Source organism: Miscanthus floridulus, chromosome 18, assembly GCF_019320115.1.
Source record: "Miscanthus floridulus cultivar M001 chromosome 18, ASM1932011v1, whole genome shotgun sequence".
Taxonomy (NCBI): Eukaryota; Viridiplantae; Streptophyta; class Magnoliopsida; order Poales; family Poaceae; genus Miscanthus; species Miscanthus floridulus.
In genome coordinates, this window is record NC_089597.1 from 107,731,951 (window position 1) to 107,756,174 (window position 24,224).

A 24,224-nucleotide genomic window follows, 5' to 3' on the forward strand; every position below is an offset into this window, starting at 1 on the left:
TTGAGGCTAGTCCGGATATACGTGGTTGGGCCTGACAGGGAGGTTGGCATCATATCTGATAGGCACCAGGGCATACTTAATGCCGTGCGAGAGCAGATAGAGAGGTATGCACCTTTGCACCATCGTTGGTGTACTCGGCACCTTGCCGAGAATCTACTCTGGAAGGATGGTGTGAATGGTAACTTTGATTTGTTCCAGAAGGCTGCTCGACAGCTTGAGGACAAGTACTTTCATGAAAAATTAGAGCAGGTCAGAACCGCATCAACTGCAGAAAGTAGACAATGGATCACAGGTTTGTGAGGGATTTGGAGAAATGGATGAGAGCCTACCGCTTGAAGTGCTCACGTGCATGTCTCCCTCTAAACCAATCGTCGAAAAGAAGGTACATAGGATCAAACTTGTCTGCATCGTCGATCCACTGAAAGAAAAAGCACATCTCATGGTCCTACACAACGAGATTCCAATAAAATATAGTAGCATACTTACACAAATAAAGAAAAAGGATAGTGAAAATAATTTTTTACATTAAAACGACTGCATGTGTAGAAGCAACGCGTCACTATGTCCGAATATTTCGATTGAAAAATATGGGCTGGGAAACCACAGTCACAGTTAGGGACAGTGAGGTCAGGAGGGACGGGGCATCTTTGCTAGACGCGTCGGGGTATAATTCTCGAGGACGACTCCGTTTTCGCCAAAACTCCTCCTGAAATATTTCTTGCATCTAACAAAACGGATGTAATTTAACAAACATAAATCAAAACATCACAAATAAATATCAATGAGAACCATAACTACAGTACAACCAATTTCGTTACAAGAACCCAAAGCAGTTAACATTAAATCATAAACCTAGGGTTTCCCATTTGATGCACAACAATGAACCCATAACATAACTACATGCGCCTAGGTTTGCTAGCTTTTTCACGCCTTGGCATCATCCTACGGTTGTATAATACATATATTGATGGATACAATGAAACCCTAAGTGATGACGATTATTATGTTAAAAAATCCGACTAATACATACTAAATCGATGCGAAAAAAACTAGGAGAAGAGCGAGGATACCTTGCTCTCGAAGATCTACGGATCAAATCAAAGTTTTCAAGGTCCAATATGCCAATTCGTGAGGTAGGGTGAAGTGGGGAGAGAAAAAATCCGAGAGGGAGGAGAAAGAAGGACAAAAACGCTCGGGCAGGAACATTGGCTGGGGTTAAATGGTAGGGAGCTCGGCGCCAGTCACTCTGGCGCCGAGCTCGGTGCCAACATCTATGACGTTAAACTCGGAGCCAAGATCTACGGTGCCGAGCTCACTGCCATGTTATTTACCATGTCCAGACCAACGACGCCGAACTAAGGGTCCATTTTTTGAATTCTTCGTATGAGGAATTTATATATGAGAAACTTTGAAAATAAAAAGGGTTAAAATGTAAAAAAATCGGCTCCACCTCCCCCTCGCCTGTCCTGTCTTCTGCCTCTCCATCCTCCTCCTCGTCCTCCTCCTCCATAGTGGCGAGCACGCCACCCGCCACGCCCACGCCTCGCCTCCAATCATTCGCCTCCCAAACCCAACCTCTCTCCGCTCCGTCCCGTTTAGCCGGGGATTAACGGATTATTAGTTAATTCGGAGGCTTCACCTCGTTTTCGCGGCCCTGTTCGTTCGCCCCGCAAAAGGCTAACGCCAGCCCGGGCGCGCGCTAACGGCAGCAGCGACAGCAACCCGCTGGCTAGCTAAGTCCTCCCCACGATTCGACTCCGCCACCGCCCCTCGGCCCAGGTGCGTGGCGACCGAATCCTCCATTTCAGCAATTTTTTTTAGGGAATGATGTGGGGAGGGAAGGGCCGGGGATTTGTTTAATGGTGCCCGCGGCGGGGGTGGTTAAGTTGGTCCTTTGATCGGGGCTTCGGCTTCTGGCGATCTGAGGTCTGACCATGGCCGCGCCGGGGTCAGCGATCAAGGTACGCGGGGGTCTCTGCTTGGCTGCCCGGCTTGGGTGCGTCGGATCTGGGCTGTGGGAATTCTGTGAGTTTTTGGGATTTGTTAGTGGGTCGTGGATGAATGATGGGGTTTAGCATGTTGTAGTGGTGGGGAAATTTTGCTCGGTTGATTTCTGGATGGCGGATTGGGATCTGGCCGTTTGGCATTTGGAATGGGAATGCCCATTTTGTGCGATTTAGATTAGACGTTGGATCACTGTAATGGTTTAAGCCGCTGTCTGGAGACTAGTCTTATGAGAGGAGCGATTTTGTTTTTCTTTTTGGGCGTGAGGTGGATCTGGGTGGCCGGAATTTGGTCCGATTTATGCTTGTTCATCTGCCACTTGATGGCTCTGTTTGCTTATCCTGATGCTGATTCGTGCTCCAGAAGTCATTGGATTTGGCTGCCCAGTTGGATTGTTTTGGAAGCAAGGTTCGGTTAGTTTTGGGTGTTGGAGCATGAGTCATGCAAGTTCCCACACATCATTTTGTTTTGGATTGAGTGAGCTGGATATGGATGTTTTGTTGGACCCAGGATGTCATGTCTTCTCAATTGGACTTTGGCCGGGAGTTGCACAAAGAAACATCGCATTTCGTGGGTTAGCTTTCAACCTTCTGTTAAATGGGCTGATCAAATTCGGCAGCTGGTACTTCATTGGAATGGAAGGTGGGAGCTCACTGGAGCAGTTCCATAACATCCTGGAAACGTGTCAAGCACCTGTCTATTCTGTGGGTATAGGAGTTTGAGTCTGCAAATGATGTGATGTTCTATCTGGAATTTAGTGAATTAGCTGGTCTTTGCAAATCTTATGCTCAGTACTTTCTGCACCATAGTTGGATACAAGCAATTTCTGTCACATTGTTGAAGCCGGATGATACTGTGATCAGGATGTTAGTTTGCTCTATTATCATGCCAACTCCTTAGTTTGTGGATGTTTCTCGGGTGTTGTTCGAGTTCCTAGCATTATACTGGAGCAGACAAGAGGTCTTGGGAACTACTAGACATTCTAATGACATAGAAGGAAGTCCTCAGCCCTTATGAACGGCAAACTCACAAGCGGCATTGTGTTTCTATCAGTAGGCGTTTTGAATAGGAAACTTTTGCATGCAGTGTTGTCAAAAAATTCGCATGTATTTCATCTCATTTTGGATTTTCACTATCCACGTCTAAATATTATAAAGGATCTGTGTTTATGTTCTTGTTTAAGAATGCTTTTATACAGGCTTTGCTTTGAGGATTCATCTTTCCCCCCCTGTTTCAGCACACCTTTTCTTCTCCCCTGAAGCAAAAACCACCAAAGACTAGTCCGACAAAATCTAGGGGTCCTATGGCTGTTTCAATGAGGGAGGTGGATCCTGTCTTTCAAGGTGCAGGTCAAAAAGAGTATCCTTCAGTTTCTAGTTTGCTACTGGTCACAATATCTATACTTATCCCTGCCTGTCGTTTCGTTCCAAGAATGTCACGTGCCATCATTTTTCTCATTACAGTTTTATTATTATTTCGAATTAGTCCCTGCTGCCATAGTATCCAGTAGAAAATCCTTAAAAAACTTGTAGGTTGACCACAAATTATATTTCATGAACCACGAGTCCACGGTAAACCTTTGTGATAATAACTGGGGACATTAGGTTAGCATGGTGCTGCAGTACTAACATTCAATTCTGTTTGTCTATGATTCTTATTAATTCATCTCTGTATTATTATCCTTAACAACGGTCAGTGGATTGGAAATATGGCGGATTGAAAAGTTACAGGCTGTTCCTGTTCCCAAGGAATCATATGGGAAATTTTTCACAGGAGATTCCTATATAGTACTGAAGGTACTCAGCTTTGCTCATATAGTAAATGCGTCAATTCCTATATTTAGTTCTATGGGAAAAAACGTTGTGAGCTGCCTGATGTCAGGAGCGCAATTGTTTCCATTGCTTACATCTTTACTCCAAAGATCACTAGTTCACTACATCTTTACTTCCCCAGTTCACATGCTTATCAAATCATGCATCCTTCATACTAGAAGGAATTAGTTGTTTCTGATGCTACTGATCATTTCAGTATATTCTTTATGCTACAATAAAATGTTTATATTGTGCAGATACTCAGATTACAGTTATATGCTCATATTCATATTGATCAGGAGTGAAATTTATTAATAGTTATTTTGTTCTTTGAACAGACAACTGCCCTTAAGAATGGTTCTTTTCGGCATGATATCCATTATTGGCTCGGCAAAGATACCAGTCAGGTTTGCTTTCACATTTTGAGTTCATTTCATTTGCTTGCAATGTAGCTAATGAACAAGAAGATTTATAAATTGCATTGTTATTAATGAATAGGATGAAGCTGGTACAGCTGCAATCAAGACTGTGGAACTCGATGCTGCTCTTGGTGGAAGAGCTGTCCAATACCGTGAAATACAGGGAAATGAGACTGAGAAATTTCTTTCGTACTTTAAGCCGTGTATTATACCAGAGGAAGGTGGTGTTGCATCTGGCTTCAGGCACGCTGAAGTAAATGAGCGGGAGCATAAAACACGATTATTTGTCTGCAGAGGAAAGCATACTGTTCATGTTAAAGAGGTGAATTTCGTTGTCAATTGGTCCTTGTACAGTCAGCTTCCTAGTACGGATACCACATTCCTTTTTTTTCTCTCCAACAGGTTCCTTTTGCACGAGCATCACTCAACCATGATGACATATTTATTTTAGATACAAAATCTAAGATATTCCAATTCAATGGATCAAATTCAAGTATTCAGGAGAGGGCTAAAGCACTTGAGGTTGTGCAACATCTTAAAGATACCAACCATGATGGGAAATGTGAAGTAGCGGCGGTTGGTAAGTTAATCTTGGCCAAAAGGGTCTATACAAGCTTAAATGGACAAGGTCCGATATTCTTTCAGAATTATAATTGAGTCTTTCAAACAGAGGATGGAAAGTTGATGGCAGACGCTGATGCTGGTGAATTCTGGGGTCTCTTTGGCGGATTTGCTCCTTTACCAAGAAAGACGTTTTCTGAACTCAATGGGAAAGATTCTACTTCCACTTCAAAATTGCTTTGGTAATATATCACAAGGGACAAAACATAGTAAATTTAATTCTTTTTGAATGAATTATATCTTTCATGGTTATGCTATAGCATGTCTATTTTCTCCTCTGCTGAAATGTTTTTTTTTCTATTTTTTACTACCAGTGTCAATAAGGGCCAATCAGCTCCTATTGATTGCGAAATTCTAAAAAGAGAGCTATTAGATTCATCAAAGTGTTACCTACTAGACTGTGGTTCTGAAATTTATGTCTGGATGGGTAGAGAAACAACTCTTGAAGAAAGGAAACGAGGAGGCTCGGCTGCTGAGGTAACATTGTCTTTCTTCTGCAATCTTGATTTAGTGGCTATGATAATGCTCCACTTTATGTGAACCAGCCACGGCAGATATAGGGAAAAAAGGAGGCGAATGAGAGGTCAACCACAGATGTAATAGAGCTAAGGTCCATCACCAATGTGGCAACCACAGATGTATATTTGCTAAGAAATTTTGCAGCCAATGTTGTTAAGCATGGGAAGCTTAGGCATCAAACTAGAAATTGCCTATAAAAGAGTTTGGGTTCACCTGCATCAATAAAAAAGAGTTCCTATGGCGAGTATTGACTATGTTATAGTAGTGCCATCTTTGACGTGAGTTAAAGTTTATGTGCAAGAGAAGGCCTTTTGACCAATTCAACTTTACTTGGCGGGTAGTTCAGCAAATCAGCATGATCCACAATATGGGTTTTCATCAAGTTTAAGATATCCCTGGTGTTGCGGACTACTAACCCCAATATATTAGTTAAATATCATTATCTGAGAAGATGCCCTCGCCCTGGCATTCCAGTTTTTCTCATTTTTCGATTTGCCACATCCAATTTGGTTTCATGCCCGGAAGGTCAACCATGGAGGCAATTTTCTTAATAAGACAAGTTATGGAGCGGTATAGGGAGAAGAAGAAGGACCTACACATGGTTTTTATTGACTTGGAGAAGGCTTATGATAAAATACCAAGGAATGTTATGTGGTGGGCTTTGGACAAACATAAAGTCCCAACGAAGTACGTCGGGCTCATTAAGGACATGTACAACAATGTTGTGACTAGAGTTCGAACAAGTGATGGAGACACAGATGACTTTTCGATTAGGATAGGACTACATCAAGGGTCAGCTTTGAGCCCTTATTTGTTTGCTTTAGTGATGGATGAGGTCACAAGGGACATACAAGGGGACATCCCTTGGTGTATGCTTTTCGCGGACGATGTAGTGCTAGTTGATGAAAGCCGGACAGGAGTGAATCAGAAACTGGAGTTATGGCGGGAGACTTTGGAGTCCAAAGGTTTTAGACTTAGTAGAACTAAAACTGAGTATATGAGATGTGACTTCGGCACTACTACTCGGGAGGAGGAAGATGTTAGTTTGGAAGGTCAAGTAGTGCCTAGGATGGATACCTTTCGATATTTAGGATCAATGCTACAGAGGGACGGGGATATTGATGAAGATGTTAGCCATAGAATCAAAGCAGGGTGGATGAAGTGGCGGCAAGCGTCTGGTGTCCTATGTGACAAAAGGGTACCACAGAAGCTAAAAGGCAAGTTTTATAGGACGGCGATTAGACCTGCTATGTTGTATGGTGCAGAATGTTGGCCTACGAAAAGACGACATATTCAACAGCTAAGTGTCGCGGAAATGCGTATGTTGCGTTGGATTTGCGGGCATACAAGAAGGGATCGAGTTCGGAACGATGATATACGTGAGAGATTAGGGGTAGCGCCAATTGAAGAAAAGCTTGTCCAACACCGGTTGAGATGGTTTGGACATGTGCAACGGAGACCTCCAGATGCACCGGTGCGTAGTGGAATCCTAAGTCAGGATAGTAACGTGAAGAGAGGCAGAGGAAGACCGAAGTTGACTTGGGTAGAGGCAATAAAAGGAGACTTGAAAGGATGGAATATACCCAAAGACTTAGCCTTAGATAGGAGTGCTTGGAAGACAGCTATTCACGTGCCTGAACCTTGATTGTTTCTGTTGGGTTTCAACTCTAGCCTACCCCAACTTGTTTGGGACTTAAAGGCTTTGTTGTTGTTGTTGTTGTTGTTCGATTTGCCACATATTTTAGACAATAGTTGGCCTATTTTTTTCTCTAAACATACAGAAACACATTCTTACTTCTTCAGGAATTACTACGTGAAGGAAACCGGCCAAAATCTCATATTATTCGGCTCATGGAAGGATTTGAGACTGTTACATTCAAATCAAAGTTTGATAAATGGCCTAAGAAAGCTGATGCAGTTGTCTCGGATGAAAGCAGAGGAAAAGTGGCAGGTTATCATCTGAGCCGCAAATCTTATTTTTTTTCATTTTATTTGCCACAACTGATTCTTTCTAACTAAATTTCCTACTGTAGCTCTTCTTAAGCGACAAGGATTTAATTTTAAGGGTCCAGCAAAAGCTGCTCCTGTAAAGCAAGAGCCTCAACCTCAGATTGATTGCACTGGCAATTTACAGGTCAGTGAACTTCCTTTCTTAGAAAAGATATTGCAACCAGACCACATTCAGTTGTAGCTATTGATTTATCATTTATTGAGCTTGTGACATAGTACCACTGATACTCTGGAATAAGATTGTCAGTTAGAGCAGTAGAACACAAATCTACTTGGAAGGGTTTAGTTTCAATAACAAGATGAAATAATGTTTTTTTGAACACCACTGCTAAAATAACCATGTTTTGATTGGCCAAGCGCCAAGTAGGATTGTACTGTTATATAATAGCCTGATACATTCGTGTTCTTTTTTGGTTTGGGGGGGGGGGGGGGGCAGTGTTGCTCTTACCATTCATGCACTCATTCACTTAAGACTTTCCTACCATAACACTAAATGTCATTTTGCTGCTCACCTTTGAGGAAATGTTTTACTGGACCTTAGCATGGGCCCGGTGTATTTCTTTCCTTCTTGCCCTAGGGCTGGCTGTGAACCAGTAGGTATTCTAATTCTGGTCGTGTTTGTTGTAAGAGAAGGGAAGATATGTAATCTCAGAAACAAGGGTGTGTGTTGTAAGGGTCTTGCCCCTTTTTCTTCTTAATATAAAGATATGCAGTTCTCCTGCGTGTTCAAGAAAAAAGAAACTAAAGTGTCATTTAGATGTACAAAATCTCAGGTAGCTGATATCTTACAGGTTTGGCGTGTGAATGGCAGTGATAAGACTTTCCTTTCGTTCTCTGAGCAATGCAAGTTTTACAGTGGAGACTGCTATATCTTTCAATACACGTATCCTGGAGACAATGGAGATGAATGCCTTATTGGTACCTGGTTTGGGAAGAAGAGTGTCCAGGTAATTGTTTAATGCATTTTCCATTTGCTGCATTGCACATATGATTGATACATTGCCATGAAACTTACGCAATGTCTCATTATTTAGTGCATGTCTGTACTTTATTAACAATGTGCTTTGTGTTATGTGAGAAAATGGAAATGCATATGCTGTTCTAAGCTGAATCATTAAAAGAAAGATCAAGCCTTATATATATTGTTATATATATTGATAATATACTTTGCATATTCTCAAAAATCAAAATTAGTGAGACCAACTTCTAGGAACTGATTCTGTGTTGCTTATACTACCAACATTTCTAGATTGTATATATATTAATCACTATTTCCGAGGAGCATTCAATTATGGCCATCTTAACACTTTTGTTTCTTTGTTAAATGCTATCGAGTTGGATTACTTAACCATGTTGTTGCTTTTTCCATATATAAACAGGAGGAAAGAAGTGCAGCCATTTCACTAGCTGACAAGATGATTGAGTCTTTAAAATTCCAGGCTGTTCTGGTTAATACTCTTCCAGTCCTGTCTTAAAAGATTTTTGTAAATCTTGGTTAACTATCCTAACCTCATTTTCTTTGGTCATCACAGGTTCGCGTTTATGAAGGAAAGGAACCCATTGAATTTTTCCCAATATTTCAAAACTTGGTTATATACAAGGTTGTTCTTTAATCAAATTCATGTGAATATAAGCTTCTGTGAATTCTTTCTCCTTACAGCGGTAATATGATTCATATGTGTATTTACGTTTTTCACTAAATACAGGGAGGTACAAGTACTGGGTATAAGAAATTTGTCTCAGAAAACGGCATTGAAGATGATACCTATTCAGAAAACGGGGTTGCACTTTTTCGAGTTCAGGGCTCAGGGCCAGAGAATATGCAAGCTATTCAAGTTGACACGGTACTTTATTTTTTATTGTCTTCTCCAAACAAGGCATTATGGTTGTGTTATGGCCTTGTTATCTTAGTGGGTTTTGTTTCTACCTCATTGCAAAAGTTATGACAATGCTATGATTCTTATTACCAGGCAGCATCGTCGCTGAACTCTTCTTATTGTTACATACTGCATGATGGAGATACAGTATTTACATGGATCGGTAATCTAAGCTCATCAATGGACCAAGAGCTCGCTGAGAGGCAGCTAGATGTGATCAAGGTTTGAGGAGTGTTTTTTAGTGATTGTCATGTTGGTGTGGTTGACCATTCAAATGAACATTCTGCTATGTTGCCGCTGCACTTCAGTGAACTCATTATCCACATGATAATTTAGGCCTTAAGTTGTGTTTCTTTTTTCTGTTATTTCTAGATTGATGCAACCAGTGGGTAATGACTAGTCAACCATCTAAGCTAAAGATTTTCTCAACACAGTTATATAGTAGATTTCTAGTTACTGCATTTATGATGACTTATTGATTGTTAGATATATATGGTGTATAGCCTATTTTCATATTTTCCTCTTTGTGTAAGGGCTTAGATGCATATATGCCCAACTCATGTACATGTTTGGGTTGTTGCCCCCAGGAATGTAGTGAGCTTCATTCCTTCAAACATGGTACCAGAGCCTAGGATTTAGGGCTTACCTCGCTCTCTCGCGCGCTCTTCCCGTTGCGCTTGCCTGGAGCTCCGCCGCCCGCCGGCTCTCTCCCTCGCGTGCTCTTCCCGTTGCACGCTCCGTAGCTGGGCGTGGCCCCGCCGTCGCGCGCTCTCCGCGGCCGGGCGCGGTCCCGCCATCGCGCGCCCTCTGCGGCCGGCACGGCCCCGCCGTCGCGCGTCCTCCGTGGCCCCGTCGCTGGGCGCCCCGCCGCCGCGCGCCCTTCCTCCGCTGCTCTGCTGGGCGCGGCTCTGCTCTGCGGCCGTCCGTTTCGAGTGCTATGTTTTTCTCTGTTCCCGCGCGCGCCCTTGCTCCGCTCTTCCCACGCGCGCGCTCGATTCTGCGCGCTCATCTCCCACGCCCCTCTCACATCCTTTGCTGCTTGCTCTGTTTTAGATTAGGTAAAAAAAAAGTCAGATCCCGCTTTGCTGCTGCTGTTTTTCTGCTTTTCTGGAGAAAGAAAGATGGCATCTCCTCCTGTTCCTCCCTCTGGAGGCGCTCAAATCCCGCGTTGTCCAGTGATTTTCGATGGCACCAATTATCATGACTGGGTTCCACATATGCGGTGGCATATGCGTGGTCTCCGACTCTGGGAGTTTCTTAGTGGTGAGCTACCTTGTCCAGCATTGCCTGATCATCCAGTGCAGCCGGTGATTCCTCCAGAAATATCTGAAGAGGAACAAAAGAAGTTGCGCGAAGCTTATGATGATGATATGGCCTCTTACATGTCTCATTTTCGGGCTTATCGGATTTGGTTGGATGAAGATGCTCGTGCTGGGGCTGTTCTTGTTGCTAGTATGGAAAAGCATCTGGCAGGAGAGGTTATTCGGCTTGATCATGCTGCTCAGATGTGGGCTGTTCTTCGTCAGCGCTATGAGCCCTCTGGTCAGTCCACTTATATTGCCGCCCTACGTCAAGAACAACTGTTGCAGCAGGGTGACAGTTCGGTTGAGGATTTCTTTCGACAACTATCTGCAATATGGCGTGAACTGAACACTCTTAGTCCTCAGTTGTCCCCGGACACTTGTGACTCCTGCAGGAAGCAACAGAGCCGCCTCGAGCTTCGTCGCACCTATGACTTCCTGACTCGTCTGCGTGCTGAGTTTGAGCCCCTTCGTGCTCAATTACTTGCTCGTGAGCCGTGCGTGTCCTTGATGGAGGCTCTTGCTGCTGTTCGTAATGAGGAGACTCGCCTTCGTTCTGCTGGTCTACTTCAGTCGACGTCCTCCTCAGTTCTGGCTGCTCGGTCTGGAATTCTTGGTTCTCCTCCCAAAGTGCCTGCTTCAGCAGCCTATGGCGGCTCGGGGACTCGCAACTCAGGTGGCCTTCATTGTAAGCACTGTGGCAGAGATGGACATGATGAGGATCATTGTTACAAGATGAAGAGGCAGGCTCAGTCTCAGTCTCGCCGAGGTGGGCGTTCCTCACATGCTCAGTCTCAGCATCCTGATGCACAGCAGGAGATACTCATGTTACTTCGTCGTCTTGCTGTTCCTCCACCTACTGGAGCTTCTGGTTCTGTCACTACTGGAGCTGCTGGTTCTGTCACTCCTGCCCCAGTACTCTCTGCTGCTACTTCTCAGTCTTTTATTGAGAGACCACCATCCACTTCAGGTATCTTGCCATGGATTCTTGATTCTGGTGCTTCTTTTCATGACACCTGATAGTACCTCTCTTTCTTCTATTTGCTCTCCTTCCATTCCTCTCACTGTTCAAACTGCTGATGGCTCATCTCTTTCGGTTGTTGGTCGTGGCACTCTTTCTTCTTCATTTCATGTTCCTAATGTTTCTTATGTTCCTGATTTGACCATGCAACTTATTTATGCTATCCAGCTCACTGATCATGGTTGTCGTGTTATTTTTGATTCTGACTCTTGCCGTGTTCAGGATCTCAGCACGGGTCTCCTAGTTGGTACTGGCCCTCGCCGCCGTGATTCTCCGCATCTCTGGGAACTCGATTGGCTTCGTCTTCCTTCTGTTGCCTCTGCCTGTCTTGTGAGCTCTGCTTCTCCTGCATCGGCTTCTTCCTCTTTTGCTCAGTGGCATCATCGCCTGGGACATCTATGTGGTTCCCGCTTATCCGCTCTTGTCCATCGTGGTGTTTTAGGAAATGTCTCTGGTGATGTTTCTTTAGATCAGTGTCAGGGCTGTAAGCTTGGCAAACAGATCTAGCTTCCATATCCCTCTAGTGGGTCTGTGTCACAGCGTCCTTTTGATCTTGTTCATTCAGATGTATGGGGTCCTGCACCTTTTGTTTCAAAAGGGGGTCATCAATATTATGTCATATTTATCGATGATTTCTCTCGCTTCACATGGGTGTATTTCATGAAACATCGTAATGAGGTGTTATCCATATATAAAACTTTTGCTCAGATGATTCGCACTCATTTTGATGCTCCTATTCGTGTTTTTCGGGCTGACTCTGCCGGGGAATATCTTTCGGGTGCTCTTCGCCAATTTCTTTCTGAGCAAGGGACTCTCTCACAATTTTCTTGTCTTGGTGCGCACGCTCAGAATGGTGTTGCTGAGCGTAAACATCGTCACCTTCTTGAAACTGCTCGTGCTCTTATGATTGCTTCCTCGGTCCCACCTCATTTCTGGGCTGAAGCAATCTCCACTGCCACCTATTTAACCAACATTCAACCCTCATTTGCTCTTAAAGGTGGCATCCCATATGAGCGCCTTTTTGGACATCCACCTGATTACTCTAGTCTTCGTCTTTTTGGATGTCTGTGCTATGTTCTTCTTGCTCCTCGTGAACGCACTAAACTCACCCATCAATCTGTTGAGTGTGTTTTCTTAGGCTATAGTGCTGAGCACAAGGGCTATCGTTGTTGGGACCCGACTGCTCGTCGTATGCGGATCTCTCGGGACGTTACTTTTGATGAGTCTCGTTTCTTCTATCCTCGGCCCTCCTCTGATGTTTCTCCTCAGGCCGTTGTTGAGCCTCTGTCCTTCTTGACTTTTCCTGATACACCTATCTCCACTGTGCTTCTTCCTCCGTCACCATCTCCACCTCCTAAACCATCTTCACCTCCTCCACCTTCTCCTCCGCTGCCCTCCGAGTCGTCTTCACATGCTCCTCGGTCCATTTATGATTCCAAACCTCCCGTGATTCACACCTACAGTCGTCAACTCCTAGATTCCTCGCCTCCTGTTGAGTTGCCTTCTGATGTCTCCTCTCCTGCTGAGCCATCTTCGGTTGACGATTCTTTATCTCAGCCCTCCTCTCATTATAATCTTCGCGATCGTAGCTCGCTGAAGCCTCTTGATAGGTATGGTTTTGCTGGCACTGTCTTTTCTGAGCCGGCCACATACCATGATGCCATTTGTCATTCTGAATGGCAACTAGCCATGGCTGAGGAGATTGCTGCTCTTGAGCGCACTGGCACTTGGGACCTTGTCCCTCTTCCTTCTCATGCTCGTCCCATCACGTGCAAGTGGGTTTATAAGATCAAGACTCGCTCTGATGGCTCTCTCGAGCGTTATAAGGCTCGTCTTGTTGCTCGTGGTTTTCAGCAAGAGTATGGTCGTGATTATGATGAGACATTTGCTCCTGTGGCTCACATGACCATTGTTCGCACTCTCCTTGCTGTGGCCTCTGTTCGTGCTTGGTCCATTTCTCAACTTGATGTCAAAAATGCCTTCCTTAATGGTGAACTCCGTGAGGAGGTCTACATGCGACCACCTCCTGGGTATCTTGTTCCTGATGGCATGGTTTGTCGTCTTCGTCGCTCTCTTTATGGTCTGAAACAAGCTCCTCGTGCTTGGTTTCAGTGCTTTGCCTCTGTGATCATTGCTGCTGGTTTTTCCCCAAGCAGTCATGACCCTGCCTTGTTTATTCACACATCCCCTCGTGGTCGCACTCTTCTTCTTCTTTATGTTGATGATATGATTATCACTGGTGATGATTCTGAGTATATTGCCTTTGTCAAGGCACGCCTCAGCGAGCAGTTTCTTATGTCTGATCTTGGTCCTCTTTGTTATTTCCTTGGGATTGAGGTCTCTTCCACCTCTGATGGCATTTACTTATCCCAAGAAAAATACATTCAGGATCTTCTTGCTCGCTCTTGCCTCACTGATCATCGCACTGTTGAGACTCCCATCGAGCTTAATCTTCAGCTCCGTGCTACTGATGGTAAACCTCTCACCGATCCCACTCGGTATCGTCATATTGTTGGGAATCTTGTCTATCTAGCTGTGACCCGTCCTGATATCTCATATGCTGTGCACATTCTTAGTCAATTTGTTTCTTCTCCCACTCATGTCCATTATAGTCATCTTCTTCGTGTCTTGCGTTATCTTCGTGGGACCATTACTCGTCGTCTGTTCTTCCCGCGTTCTAGCTCTTTTCAACTCCAAGCCTACTCTGATGCTACTTGGGCTAGTGACTCTGATCGTCACTCTCTTTCTGCCTATTGTATTTTTCTTGGTGGCTCTCTCATTGCTTGGAAGACAAAGAAGCAGACAGCGGTCTCTCGTTCGAGTGCAGAGGCCGAGTTGCGAGCTATAGCTCTTGCGACAGCAGAGGTTACTTGGCTTCGATGGTTACTTGAGGATTTCGGTGTTTCAGTTTCTATGCCCACTCCTCTTCTGTCTGACAGTACCAGTGCTATCAATATAGCTCGTGATCCTGTGAAGCATGAGCTCACCAAGCATATTGGAGTTGATGCATATTACACTCGGGCTTAGGTGCAGGATGATGTCATTGCTCTTCGCTATGTGCCCTCCGAGCTCCAGGTGGCTGATTTCTTCACCAAGGCGCAGACGCGAGTTCAACATCGTTTCTTTCTCTCCAAACTCAGTGTTTGTAATTCACCCTGAGTTTGAGGGGGGGGGGGTGTTAGATATATATGGTGTATAGCATATTTTCATATTTTCCTCTTTGTGTAAGGGCTTAGATGCATATATGCCCAACTCATGTACATGTTTGGGTTGTTGCCCCCAGGAATGTAGTGAGCTTCATTCCTTCAAACAATGATCACTACAGCTATTTTTATAATTTCTACTAATATGTTGTACAATGTTATCTTCAGACTTATTTGCACACCATCAACATCATACAATATTATTTACTTATTCTAATTTCCTAGTAACTATTTTTACATCTGTTTCCTGTCATGTGTACATCATGTTATTACTAAATCAACATAGCCATTGTATGGCAGTAAATCCGTTCATTGCTTGTCTAGTTGTATTATGACAACATATATGCTTCCTGATCATATCTTCCCAACTTGCATATTAGCTTGTTGATTGCTTCTGTGTAACTTTATATTGATACATTACCTGAGCATGTTTCTGTCCTGGTTGCGCTGCTCACTGCTCTATCATATAAACTACTGCAACACTGAACCTTTCCATTCTTCTATCCACTATATATGCAGCCAAATTTGCAGTCCAGAATGCTCAAAGAAGGATCTGAATATGATCAGTTTTGGAAGTTACTTGGAGTCAAGTCTGAGTATGGCAGCCAGAAGATTGTGAGGGATCAAGAAAGTGACCCTCATTTATTTGCTTGTACTTTTATAAAGGGTAAGACAAATTTGAAAGTTCCCCACTGCATTTATTCATTATCTTAATATCTTAATTGGTCTTTATAATTCATTGTGCACCTTATCTGATTTCCTCTTTTTGATTTTTTTTTTCCCGTGGTCATACTTTGGGGTGAGAAGGGGTGCTTAAGGTGCGTATGCTGAAGTTTATATATTGTTTGTCATGAAAATAGTGTGCTGATAATTAATGCTGGTAAACTGGTTCTGTAGGTCAGAGAAATATTCAACTTCACTCAAGATGATTTGATGACGGAGGATATATTTATTTTGGATTGTCACTCATGTGTCTTTGTATGGGTTGGACAACGTGTGGACACAAAAATACGATCACAAGCTTTGAACATTGGAGAGGTATATGATACATTCATATTTTCTTTGTATAGAGTGCTATAAATGAGAAGCCTTTTTTTTCAAAATTTAAAGTGGATTGTGAAACCATGCTTTGTGGCAGAAATTTCTAGAATTTGACATTCTAATGGAGAATGTATCACGAGAAACACCACTTTATGTCGTCACTGAAGGAAGTGAACCCCAATATTTCACCAGGTTCTTCAGTTGGGATTCAGCAAAATCAGCAGTAAGCACTCCCTTCTCGATTACAGTGGCTTTGGAGTTGAGCAAATATCACGTGCTAAACTCATGTTTTTCCCTTGTGAGTTGTTTCAGATGCATGGTAACTCATTTGAAAGGAGGCTATCTATAGTGAAGGATGGAGTAAAACCAAGAGCAGATGTAAGATTTCTGTATCCGATAATGACAATTACTACCTCCGTCCCAGGAAGGATGCAATTATAGGTTTTGTCCTAACTTAAATTTGATTGAGTTTATGGAACAATAGTAACAACATTTAAGACTCAAAATAGGTATATTATGAAAATATATTCCATGGCAAATCGAATGACGCCTATTTAGTATGATAAGCATTAATACCTTTTCATAAATTTCGTCAAACTTCACAGTTTGACTGAGCACTATTCTAGAATTGCATCCTTTTTGGGATGGAGGGAGTATCTTGTTAGACAGTTGGGACCATATGCATGGTTGACTGGATCAACATGCATTCACTGTGTTTAGCTCAGTTTCCTAATGTTGTTTTTCCTAGAATTAGGCTAATCCATGGTTATAATATTTGTAGAAACCAAAAAGAAGGCCAACAACATCGACACACACCGGAAGGTCTAGTGTACCTGATAAATCCCAACGTTCCAGAAGTATGTCATTCAGTCCTGATCGTGTTAGAGTCAGAGGAAGGTCGCCTGCTTTCAATGCATTGGCTGCTAACTTCGAGAACCCAAATGCTCGAAACCTATCAACTCCTCCACCAGTTGTTAGGAAACAACTTCCGAAGCCTGTATCTCCTGATTCTTCAAAGCCACCTCCAAGGACAGCTTCAATCGCTGCAATTTCTTCTACTTTTGAGCGGCCTAAAGCAACTCTAATACCAAAGTCAATAAAAGGTATGCTAGCATCCTTAAAAAGGATAGTGGTATTTTACATTTCTGGCATGGTTTCTCTTACCTTCTATCTTCTTTTGGTGTCAAGCGAGCCCTGATGCAAGCAAGCCCCAAATTGAAGCGAGCAAACCTAAACTAGAGACAAACGCCAAGGAAATTAACCCTACAAAGGATAGTCAAATTGCAGCTCCTACAGTAGAGGAAGATGTAAAAGAGAGTCATGCAGATGGTCAAGCAGGGCTTCCTATATACCCATATGACCTCTTGAGGACATCATCCACCAATCCCCCCACAGACATTGATGTTACCAAGCGAGAGGTAAATCTTTCTGCCCTTACGGCGCCATTGCCTAACTGACTCAAGCCCTAAAACTACTACACTGGCACATTGCAGACATATCTGTCTTCGTCGGAGTTCAGAGAAAAGTTTGGGATGACAAAGGAGGCATTTGGGAAGCTACCAAAGTGGAAGCAGAACAGGCTCAAGATTGCCCTTCAGCTGTTCTGAAAACCTGCTACTGTCAAACAGACTGCGCTTTTCTTTGCTAGGTCAGAGCACAATGACACTGTTTTCAAAAGGTAAAACCATTTTTTCAGGCACAGGCACTCGCAATCTCTCGTAGTCAATTCAGAAGTGGTAAGAGTCATTGTAAGTGTAGCCTACCAGGGTCAAGGGACCCTCGGTGGGTTTTAGAGGAGCAAGTCCAGTGAGTTTTTAGCTGCTCATGCTCCTGAGTTGTGTTCTTCACTGACAATTTGCATGTGCGATGACTTGTGCCAGATCACTGCATTGGTGATCCGGTCACTCCAATTCTTTCCTACCCAAGGTCACAGGTTTGTTTGATAGCTTGCGAACCCTTTTTTCCCCTGTGAAGCCATATTTGTTCTATTTTTTTAAAAGTAGAGTCCCGAGATAATAAGGGGTATATATATGATGTAATTTAGACAACAGATCATGCTGTACAAAAGAGTTTGTAAAATGTTACTTCTGGGGGCTGTTGTTTTGTACTTCCTGTTTGTTTCCGTAATAACAGATCATGCTTGTAAATTTGTCCAGATACGTATTGTCTGGCATGATTACCTTGCTTATTTAGAGGTTCAAGTTGTACTTGGTTGTTGTGTTGGTTGCCGTTCTGGAGAGTTTAATTGGCATGCTGGAATTTCCAGGCTCAAAACCGAGGTTTCTCTAGCAAATGCCAGCGAACTCTCAGTTAATTGCACTACAATATGTCGCCAGGAACGCGTGCTCTGTCGAAGTTAGGACAGGATGAAAAGGTGACAGGTCTGAGGTCTCCATTTTAATGGTGCCTAAAGAGATGGCACTGCAGCTGCAGATTGGATGGTTACATGCATCGTGCATTTTCCGCTCCTCTTCTGATATCACATTGTAGTTTTCAGTGAGGCGCCGGAAGCTAGCTAGTATTTCGTTATTCGTTTACATACCCGGTGGCCAGCAGGCCGCAGCCGCCGCCGTAGGAGAAGGCATGGACACGTGGTTAACGACAGGAACAGCCGCAAGGTTCAGCAGGTCCCCATTCGTGCCTAATACACTTCTTTTATATTTCTGGTGCCTAATTTTTATTGTTATTTTTGTTTGACTATAGAAAAATATGAATTATTGCTTATGAGCTGTTCTTTTTAATTGTATCAGTTGGTTGTCTGAGAACCAAGGAAGCTAGGTATTTTTTTTAGAAAAACCAAGGAAGCTAGAGTTAAGAGTGAAGAATCAGAGAGCATACAGTATTTGTTGGAGATTTTTTTTTTTTAGCAAAGAGTATTTGTTGGAGGGCCATCTAACATCCAGAGGTCCGTGGGCTTCCGTCGCTCAGCTCGTCTCGCCGGCTTAAACAAGTGGACCTGCCCGGTGCACGCGCGTCGGCCCGTTCTCTTGCTCAGCCCAAATCGCGCGCCACGGCCCCACCACTCCAGCACTCCTCCCCGTCGACGCAGCGGCGCAGCGATCGGCGACTGAAACATCTGCCTTCCACCCGCCCGGCCGCCGCAGCCGAGCAGCCCGTCCACCTTCTCCATCTCCACGCCGCTCATGCTCCACCGCCTCGCCCACACCCGCGTGTGCCACTGCTTCATCCTCCCCACATCCCGCGCGCTCTCCAACGCTCCCGCTCCCGCTCCCACTCCACCCACTGCGGCGCCGCTCTCGGCCGCGGACCTCGAGCAACTCCTCCGCCGCTGTCACTACTCTGCCTCCACCCACCGCTTCCACTCCCTCCTCCCCCTCCTCTCGCATCCCTCCGTCCTCCTCTCCTCCGCGCTCCACCTAAGCCGCCGCGAGCACCCATCCCTCCCCACCCCGCCCCAACCCCCACCAATCACCATTGCCGCCGCCGCCGGCGCGTTCTCATCTCCATCATCCCACCTCCGCCTCCTCCTCCCGTCCCGCCTCAAGGGCCAGCCGCTCCCCGTCCCCACGCTCCCGCTCCGCCTCGCTTTGCACTGCGCCGCCTCCGTCGTCGACGCCGTGTTCGCCCCGCGCGCGGCCACGTTCGCTTACCGCGGCCGCCACGCAGCCGTCCGATACCTCAAGTCCATTCCCAGCGCGTCCTGGTTCTTCCGCGTCGCCATCCCGCGCCAGCCCTTCGCCCCCCGCCACGTTCGCCGTCTGCTCGGTGCCATCTCCAGTAAGGTCGATGATCCCGGGTTCCTGGAGTTCCTCAACGAGCTGTTCGTCTCTGATGCGGTCGCATTTGAGCTTGGTGGCTGCGAGCTCGGACGCGGGCTGCCACAGGAATCAGAGCTCACTGGCACGCTAGTGAACATATTCTTCAATCTTGTGGATGGAGAGATAATGGACATCCGTGAGGAAGTGCACAAAAAGCATCCTAGAATGAAGGATGACAGCGTTCGGCATACGCCTGTGAGAGTGTATGCGATTCGGTATCTAGATGATATTCTGGTTGTGACGTTTGGGTCGAAGATGCTCACAATTGAGATCAGGGACAGGATAATTGCAGCCTTGGAGAGGGATTTGGAGGTGAGGGTGGATAGATTGGGGAGCTCAATCCACAGTGCTGTATCAGAGAAGATTGAGTTTTGGGGATAGAATTCCAAGCTGTGCCACCGTCAGTCGTGCACCCACCCATGTCAGAGAAAGCAAAGAAGGCAAGGAAGAAGTATCTGAAGATGAAGGCTGAAAAGGCACAGGAGCTGAAAAATGCACGGTAGACGAGGAGGAAGAAGCTCGGTTTGAAGATACTGAACCACTTGTTCAAGAGGATGAGGAGGGGCGAGGAGTTTGAATTCGATTTCCGGATTGAGAAAGAGGTGCAGCAATTGTTCAGGGACTGGGCAGAGGAGACAGTGGCTGAATACTTCGAATCACGTGAGCATTGCCAATATTGGCACCGACTGCTTGCGTCAGGTGACTTCTTGTCATTGAATAGGGTGAGAGATCAATTGCCACCTGCCTTGGTGGACTCATATGATAAATTACAAGAGACAATTGACAAGTTTTTGATGCCCATGGGAGGTCATGACATGACAGAACAAGAGGAGAGGCTAGCTGAGGAGGAAGAAGAGAAGCAATATGAGAAGAGGACTGTTGAGGAATTGACAGAGCTTAAGATGAGGGCCAATGTGCCGATAGATCTTGTAAGGAAAACGGTAAAGCTTGCTGGATTCACAAATTCCATGGGCCGGCCACGGCCAATGAAGCTACTTCTCTGTTTGGATGATGCAGATATCATCAGATGGTATGCTGGCGTTGGGAGGAGGTGGCTAGATTTCTTCTGCTGTTGCCGTAACTTCAAGATGGTCAAGACTGTTGTCACTTACCACTTGAGGTTCTCCTGCTTCTTGACACTAGCAGAGATGCATGAGTGCACTAAGAGGCAAGCGATTAGCCATTTTACAGAGGATTTAAAGGTAGCAAATGATGATGGAATGGCAGAAGTGCACTTCCCAACAGAACGTGAGATCAAAATGACGGGTGATAAAAACTTGTCTGACCCAAAGCCTGTGGATGGTGCCTTGACGATGATATCAGTGATATTAGCAGTTGATGGCACCTCCTATCCATGCCTAGCACACTTTTGTGCAAAAACAGAAACTGTGCTTTACAGAATACGTTTGCTGCAAAATCGCCTAAATATTGATCCGTTGAATGAAAAGAAATGGGTCCATGGATTAGGTGCTATTCATGAGAGTCTGAACAAGAAATGTCTCCCCTTGTCTCTATGCATGCAAGTGATCTCTTTCTTGGCAAGATCACTCTTCAAGATATTGACTGTACTCAATTTGTTGATGTGGAATAAGAAAAAGGTGTATTCGCACAATATTTCTTGCAGATCATAGCTCCTGCAGTATTGCAGGTCGTGCCCAGTGCATTGGATATTACTTCTTTTTACTTAATTCTTCATCATGCCTGTAGAAAAACACACATAGGGTTCTGAAAAGCCTTCTAGGCATCAGATCATTACTAATTGAAGCATGCAGTGTGTGGGACTTCAAGCAAACTATGTACATATCATGATATCAATAATACTCAGCTCAGGTAATTCTTCCATTTGACTGCGTACATATATTCCAAATTGGTGACTTAAATTCCTCTGTTCGTGCTTAAATTATTTATATATGTTTCAAAAGAAAATGAAATTTAGTGATATGCCAAGTACCCTATTCTTCCTTTGTTGTTTCATCTTCGCTTCTAAATCATTTCGTTTACTATTAGTCAATTCTGTTGCTTATGAATCAAATACTTGTTAACTGTAAAAAAACCGGATGCCTTTTTTTTTTCTCGAAAACGCAGGAGAACTGCGCTTCATTATATTTAGAAGAAAAAAGGGGGGGAAGAGTCCCCTGATACAACACACACCACACCACCCAAAAAATAAAAAATGCATACGAGCCTGCAGAAACCAAGAGGCGACCAAGCTATACTAGCTCCAGGCTACAGAAAAAGCTACTGGGGGAGGGGGCGGGGGAAGCCAAGAAAGATAGTCCCCGCGCCCCAGCCAAAGCCCACAGCCGACTCTCCTCCAAAGCAGAACCCAAAGCGCCAACCAAGCTGGGAGTAGCTCCATCAAAAACACATCTATTGCGGTGATTCCACAAGGTCCAAGCTCCTAGGATCACATAAAAAACCGGATGCCTTCTGAATCTGTTTATGGGCTAAATGGTCTCATCTCCTCATTTGACGCTCTTTTTGTCAGAATGTAATTTACCTTAGTGCCACTACAACTGGTTTCTCAAACTCTAAATCTTTCTGTACAGTGACTGTGCCGATACATTTATTTCAAGAAACAAAATTCTCAATTCTGTAAATTTTTAAAAAGAAAACCAGCCACGTTTTGCTAATCAGGCAAGGGTAAGTTTTCCCTGAAACAAGATTTTGGTCTCCGGATTTGAAATCTGCCTTTTGTTTCCTGTGTAACTATTTTTTTAAATCAGGAATATACTCTATAATAATACTACCTCCGTGCTAAAATGTAGGTCGTTTTAGTTTTGTCCTAAGTCAAACCTCTCTAACTTTGACCTATTGTGTAGGAAAATATATCAGCATCTACAATACAAAATAAATGCTCAATTTGTGTGTTGCTCTGTGAGCATCTTGTGCTGTAATGTGTGCTGGTAACACCAGCATTCTTGTAACACACTCTTACTAGCTTTCTATAAAGCTGGGACCATCTTTCTCTAAGAAAAATAAATGCACTGTCAAGACATATTCATGGTGGATTTGATGAGACTAATCTGATGTTATAGATTGTATTTTTCTATAAACTGGTCAATATTACAGAAGTTTGACTTAGGACAGACTAAAGTCTAAAATGGCCTACATTTTGGAATGGATGGAGTAGTTGGTAAAGTCATGTTTCCTTAACCTTAATTGGTTTCCCATGAAGTTTTAAAATTCAGTTTTTAACCCTGCTTTGAGGAAACAGGTCAAAACTTCATTAGGCACTCTCCGTTGTTTTTTATTTGATGTTTCTTACTCCCTCAGTCTGCAAATGTAATGTGTAGTTTGTATTGTTAGGATAAGACTTTGATCAACAAGTACTCTACTACTACGGACTACCCCTGTCCGGATAAGGATGCAATTATACTTCTGTCTCTAGTTAAACTATCAAAAGTTTGGCCAGGTTTGTAGAAAAGATTATCAATATATATGACATCAAATAGGTGTATTATGAAAATATATTCCATGATGAATCTAATGGTGCTTATTTGATAATATAAATATTAATATCTTTTTGTATAAACTTGGTCAAACTCAAGATGGTTTGACTTAGTACTATGCTAGAATTGCGTTCTTTTCCGAACAGAGGGAGTAATCTATTACTCTTTTTATACAAAATTGTTGTCATTAGATTCGTATTCAGAAGTACTTATTTATGATTAAAAGTTTGTATTTTGAAAATGACATTATTGGAGTAATCGCCAATATCTTGTCCTAACAAAACAAAATGTGCCTTACATTTCACAGACAAAGGAAGTATTTCACAAGGTTGCAACAATGATTTTTTTACCATTTGTTTTGTAGCTTTGTTTTAATGTCTATTAGTAAAATTACAATAGGACTGATATGATGAAAGTGTTTTGAATACCAGAACTAGTAATGTAGTTTCCATTGTGCCAATCTATGTACTCTTGGGCATATTAATGGTCAAGCATTAGAAGGTTAGTCCTATACTTTATTAGTTTGTGTCTTAACTTTCCATTATTGCTCTTGGCAGTACAGTCACTATAGGAAAAAGATTTACAGTAACATAGCTCGATGCAAGAATATTATAAAGGACGTACCTAGTGCAGAGAGCTCCCGCTCTGTGCGGGGTCTGGGGAAGGGTGTTAGTGGCAAGCCTTACCCTCGCCTGTGCAATGCGAGGAGACCGTGACTCGAACCCGAGAAAAAATGTTGTAGTACCATTTGGTGTCCCTCATGTTTGGCGACTCCCCGCCTTATAGAGGGTAATTTGAAATCAGAAATCCATTTAGTATTCTAAGAATTGTTTGTTCAGTTTTCCTATAATTTGGCAATATGCATTTTTTCATTTTAATGAGATTGTTGATGCATTAAGTCACAAAAAAAAGAGATTGATGATGCATTTAAAATTCTGGCAACCTATATTATTGTAGATATTGCTTTTGCTTCTACTATTAGCAATAGGGCCCTCAAGTTTATTATTGCAATGGACTTGCTTCCCAGACAACTTCAATCGTCTAGAAATATCTTATTCGCAACTACAGGGTTTATCTCTGCCTGGTTGACTTACCAATTGCTAAGTATCATAGCAGCGAGTATGATGGGCAGGTAGGTACTTTTTGTTTTGTTATCTGTATAATAG

At 43.7% G+C, this 24,224-nt stretch overlaps 2 protein-coding genes and 1 pseudogene across 4 annotated transcripts; all 3 read left to right on the top strand.

Annotated features, from left to right (window-relative positions):
* The first annotated feature begins 1,461 nt into the window (after positions 1 to 1,461).
* On the top strand, positions 1,462 to 18,052 carry LOC136524814 (villin-3-like). 3 transcript variants are annotated; one of them, XM_066518059.1, is made up of 23 exons: positions 1,462 to 1,779; positions 3,203 to 3,363; positions 3,701 to 3,800; positions 4,154 to 4,222; positions 4,314 to 4,556; positions 4,637 to 4,814; positions 4,905 to 5,037; positions 5,170 to 5,332; positions 7,178 to 7,325; positions 7,408 to 7,508; positions 8,176 to 8,331; positions 8,764 to 8,832; positions 8,917 to 8,985; positions 9,091 to 9,228; positions 9,355 to 9,483; positions 15,306 to 15,453; positions 15,594 to 15,604; positions 15,684 to 15,824; positions 15,925 to 16,050; positions 16,140 to 16,205; positions 16,609 to 16,930; positions 17,016 to 17,245; positions 17,321 to 18,051. In XM_066518059.1, the coding sequence occupies exons 2-23, from the start codon at positions 3,308 to 3,310 to the stop codon at positions 17,432 to 17,434; spliced, it is 2,910 nt and encodes a 969-aa protein (XP_066374156.1). In that variant the 5' UTR covers positions 1,462 to 1,779; positions 3,203 to 3,307; the 3' UTR covers positions 17,435 to 18,051. The 3 variants fall into 3 exon arrangements, with proteins under 3 accessions (XP_066374156.1, XP_066374155.1, XP_066374154.1); XM_066518058.1 differs by having other exon boundaries at positions 3,242 to 3,363; XM_066518057.1 differs by lacking the exon at positions 1,462 to 1,779 and adding an exon at positions 1,834 to 1,961 and having other exon boundaries at positions 3,242 to 3,363; positions 17,321 to 18,052.
* LOC136524815 (uncharacterized) lies at positions 10,313 to 11,731 on the top strand. The gene has a single exon (XM_066518060.1). It carries the CDS (start codon positions 10,383 to 10,385, stop codon positions 11,580 to 11,582), a length of 1,200 nt encoding a protein of 399 aa, XP_066374157.1. The 5' UTR covers positions 10,313 to 10,382; the 3' UTR covers positions 11,583 to 11,731.
* Positions 18,053 to 18,450: 398 nt separating the features above from the next.
* LOC136521919 (nuclear intron maturase 3, mitochondrial-like) lies at positions 18,451 to 24,027 on the top strand (annotated as a pseudogene).
* The last annotated feature ends 197 nt before the right edge of the window (positions 24,028 to 24,224 follow it).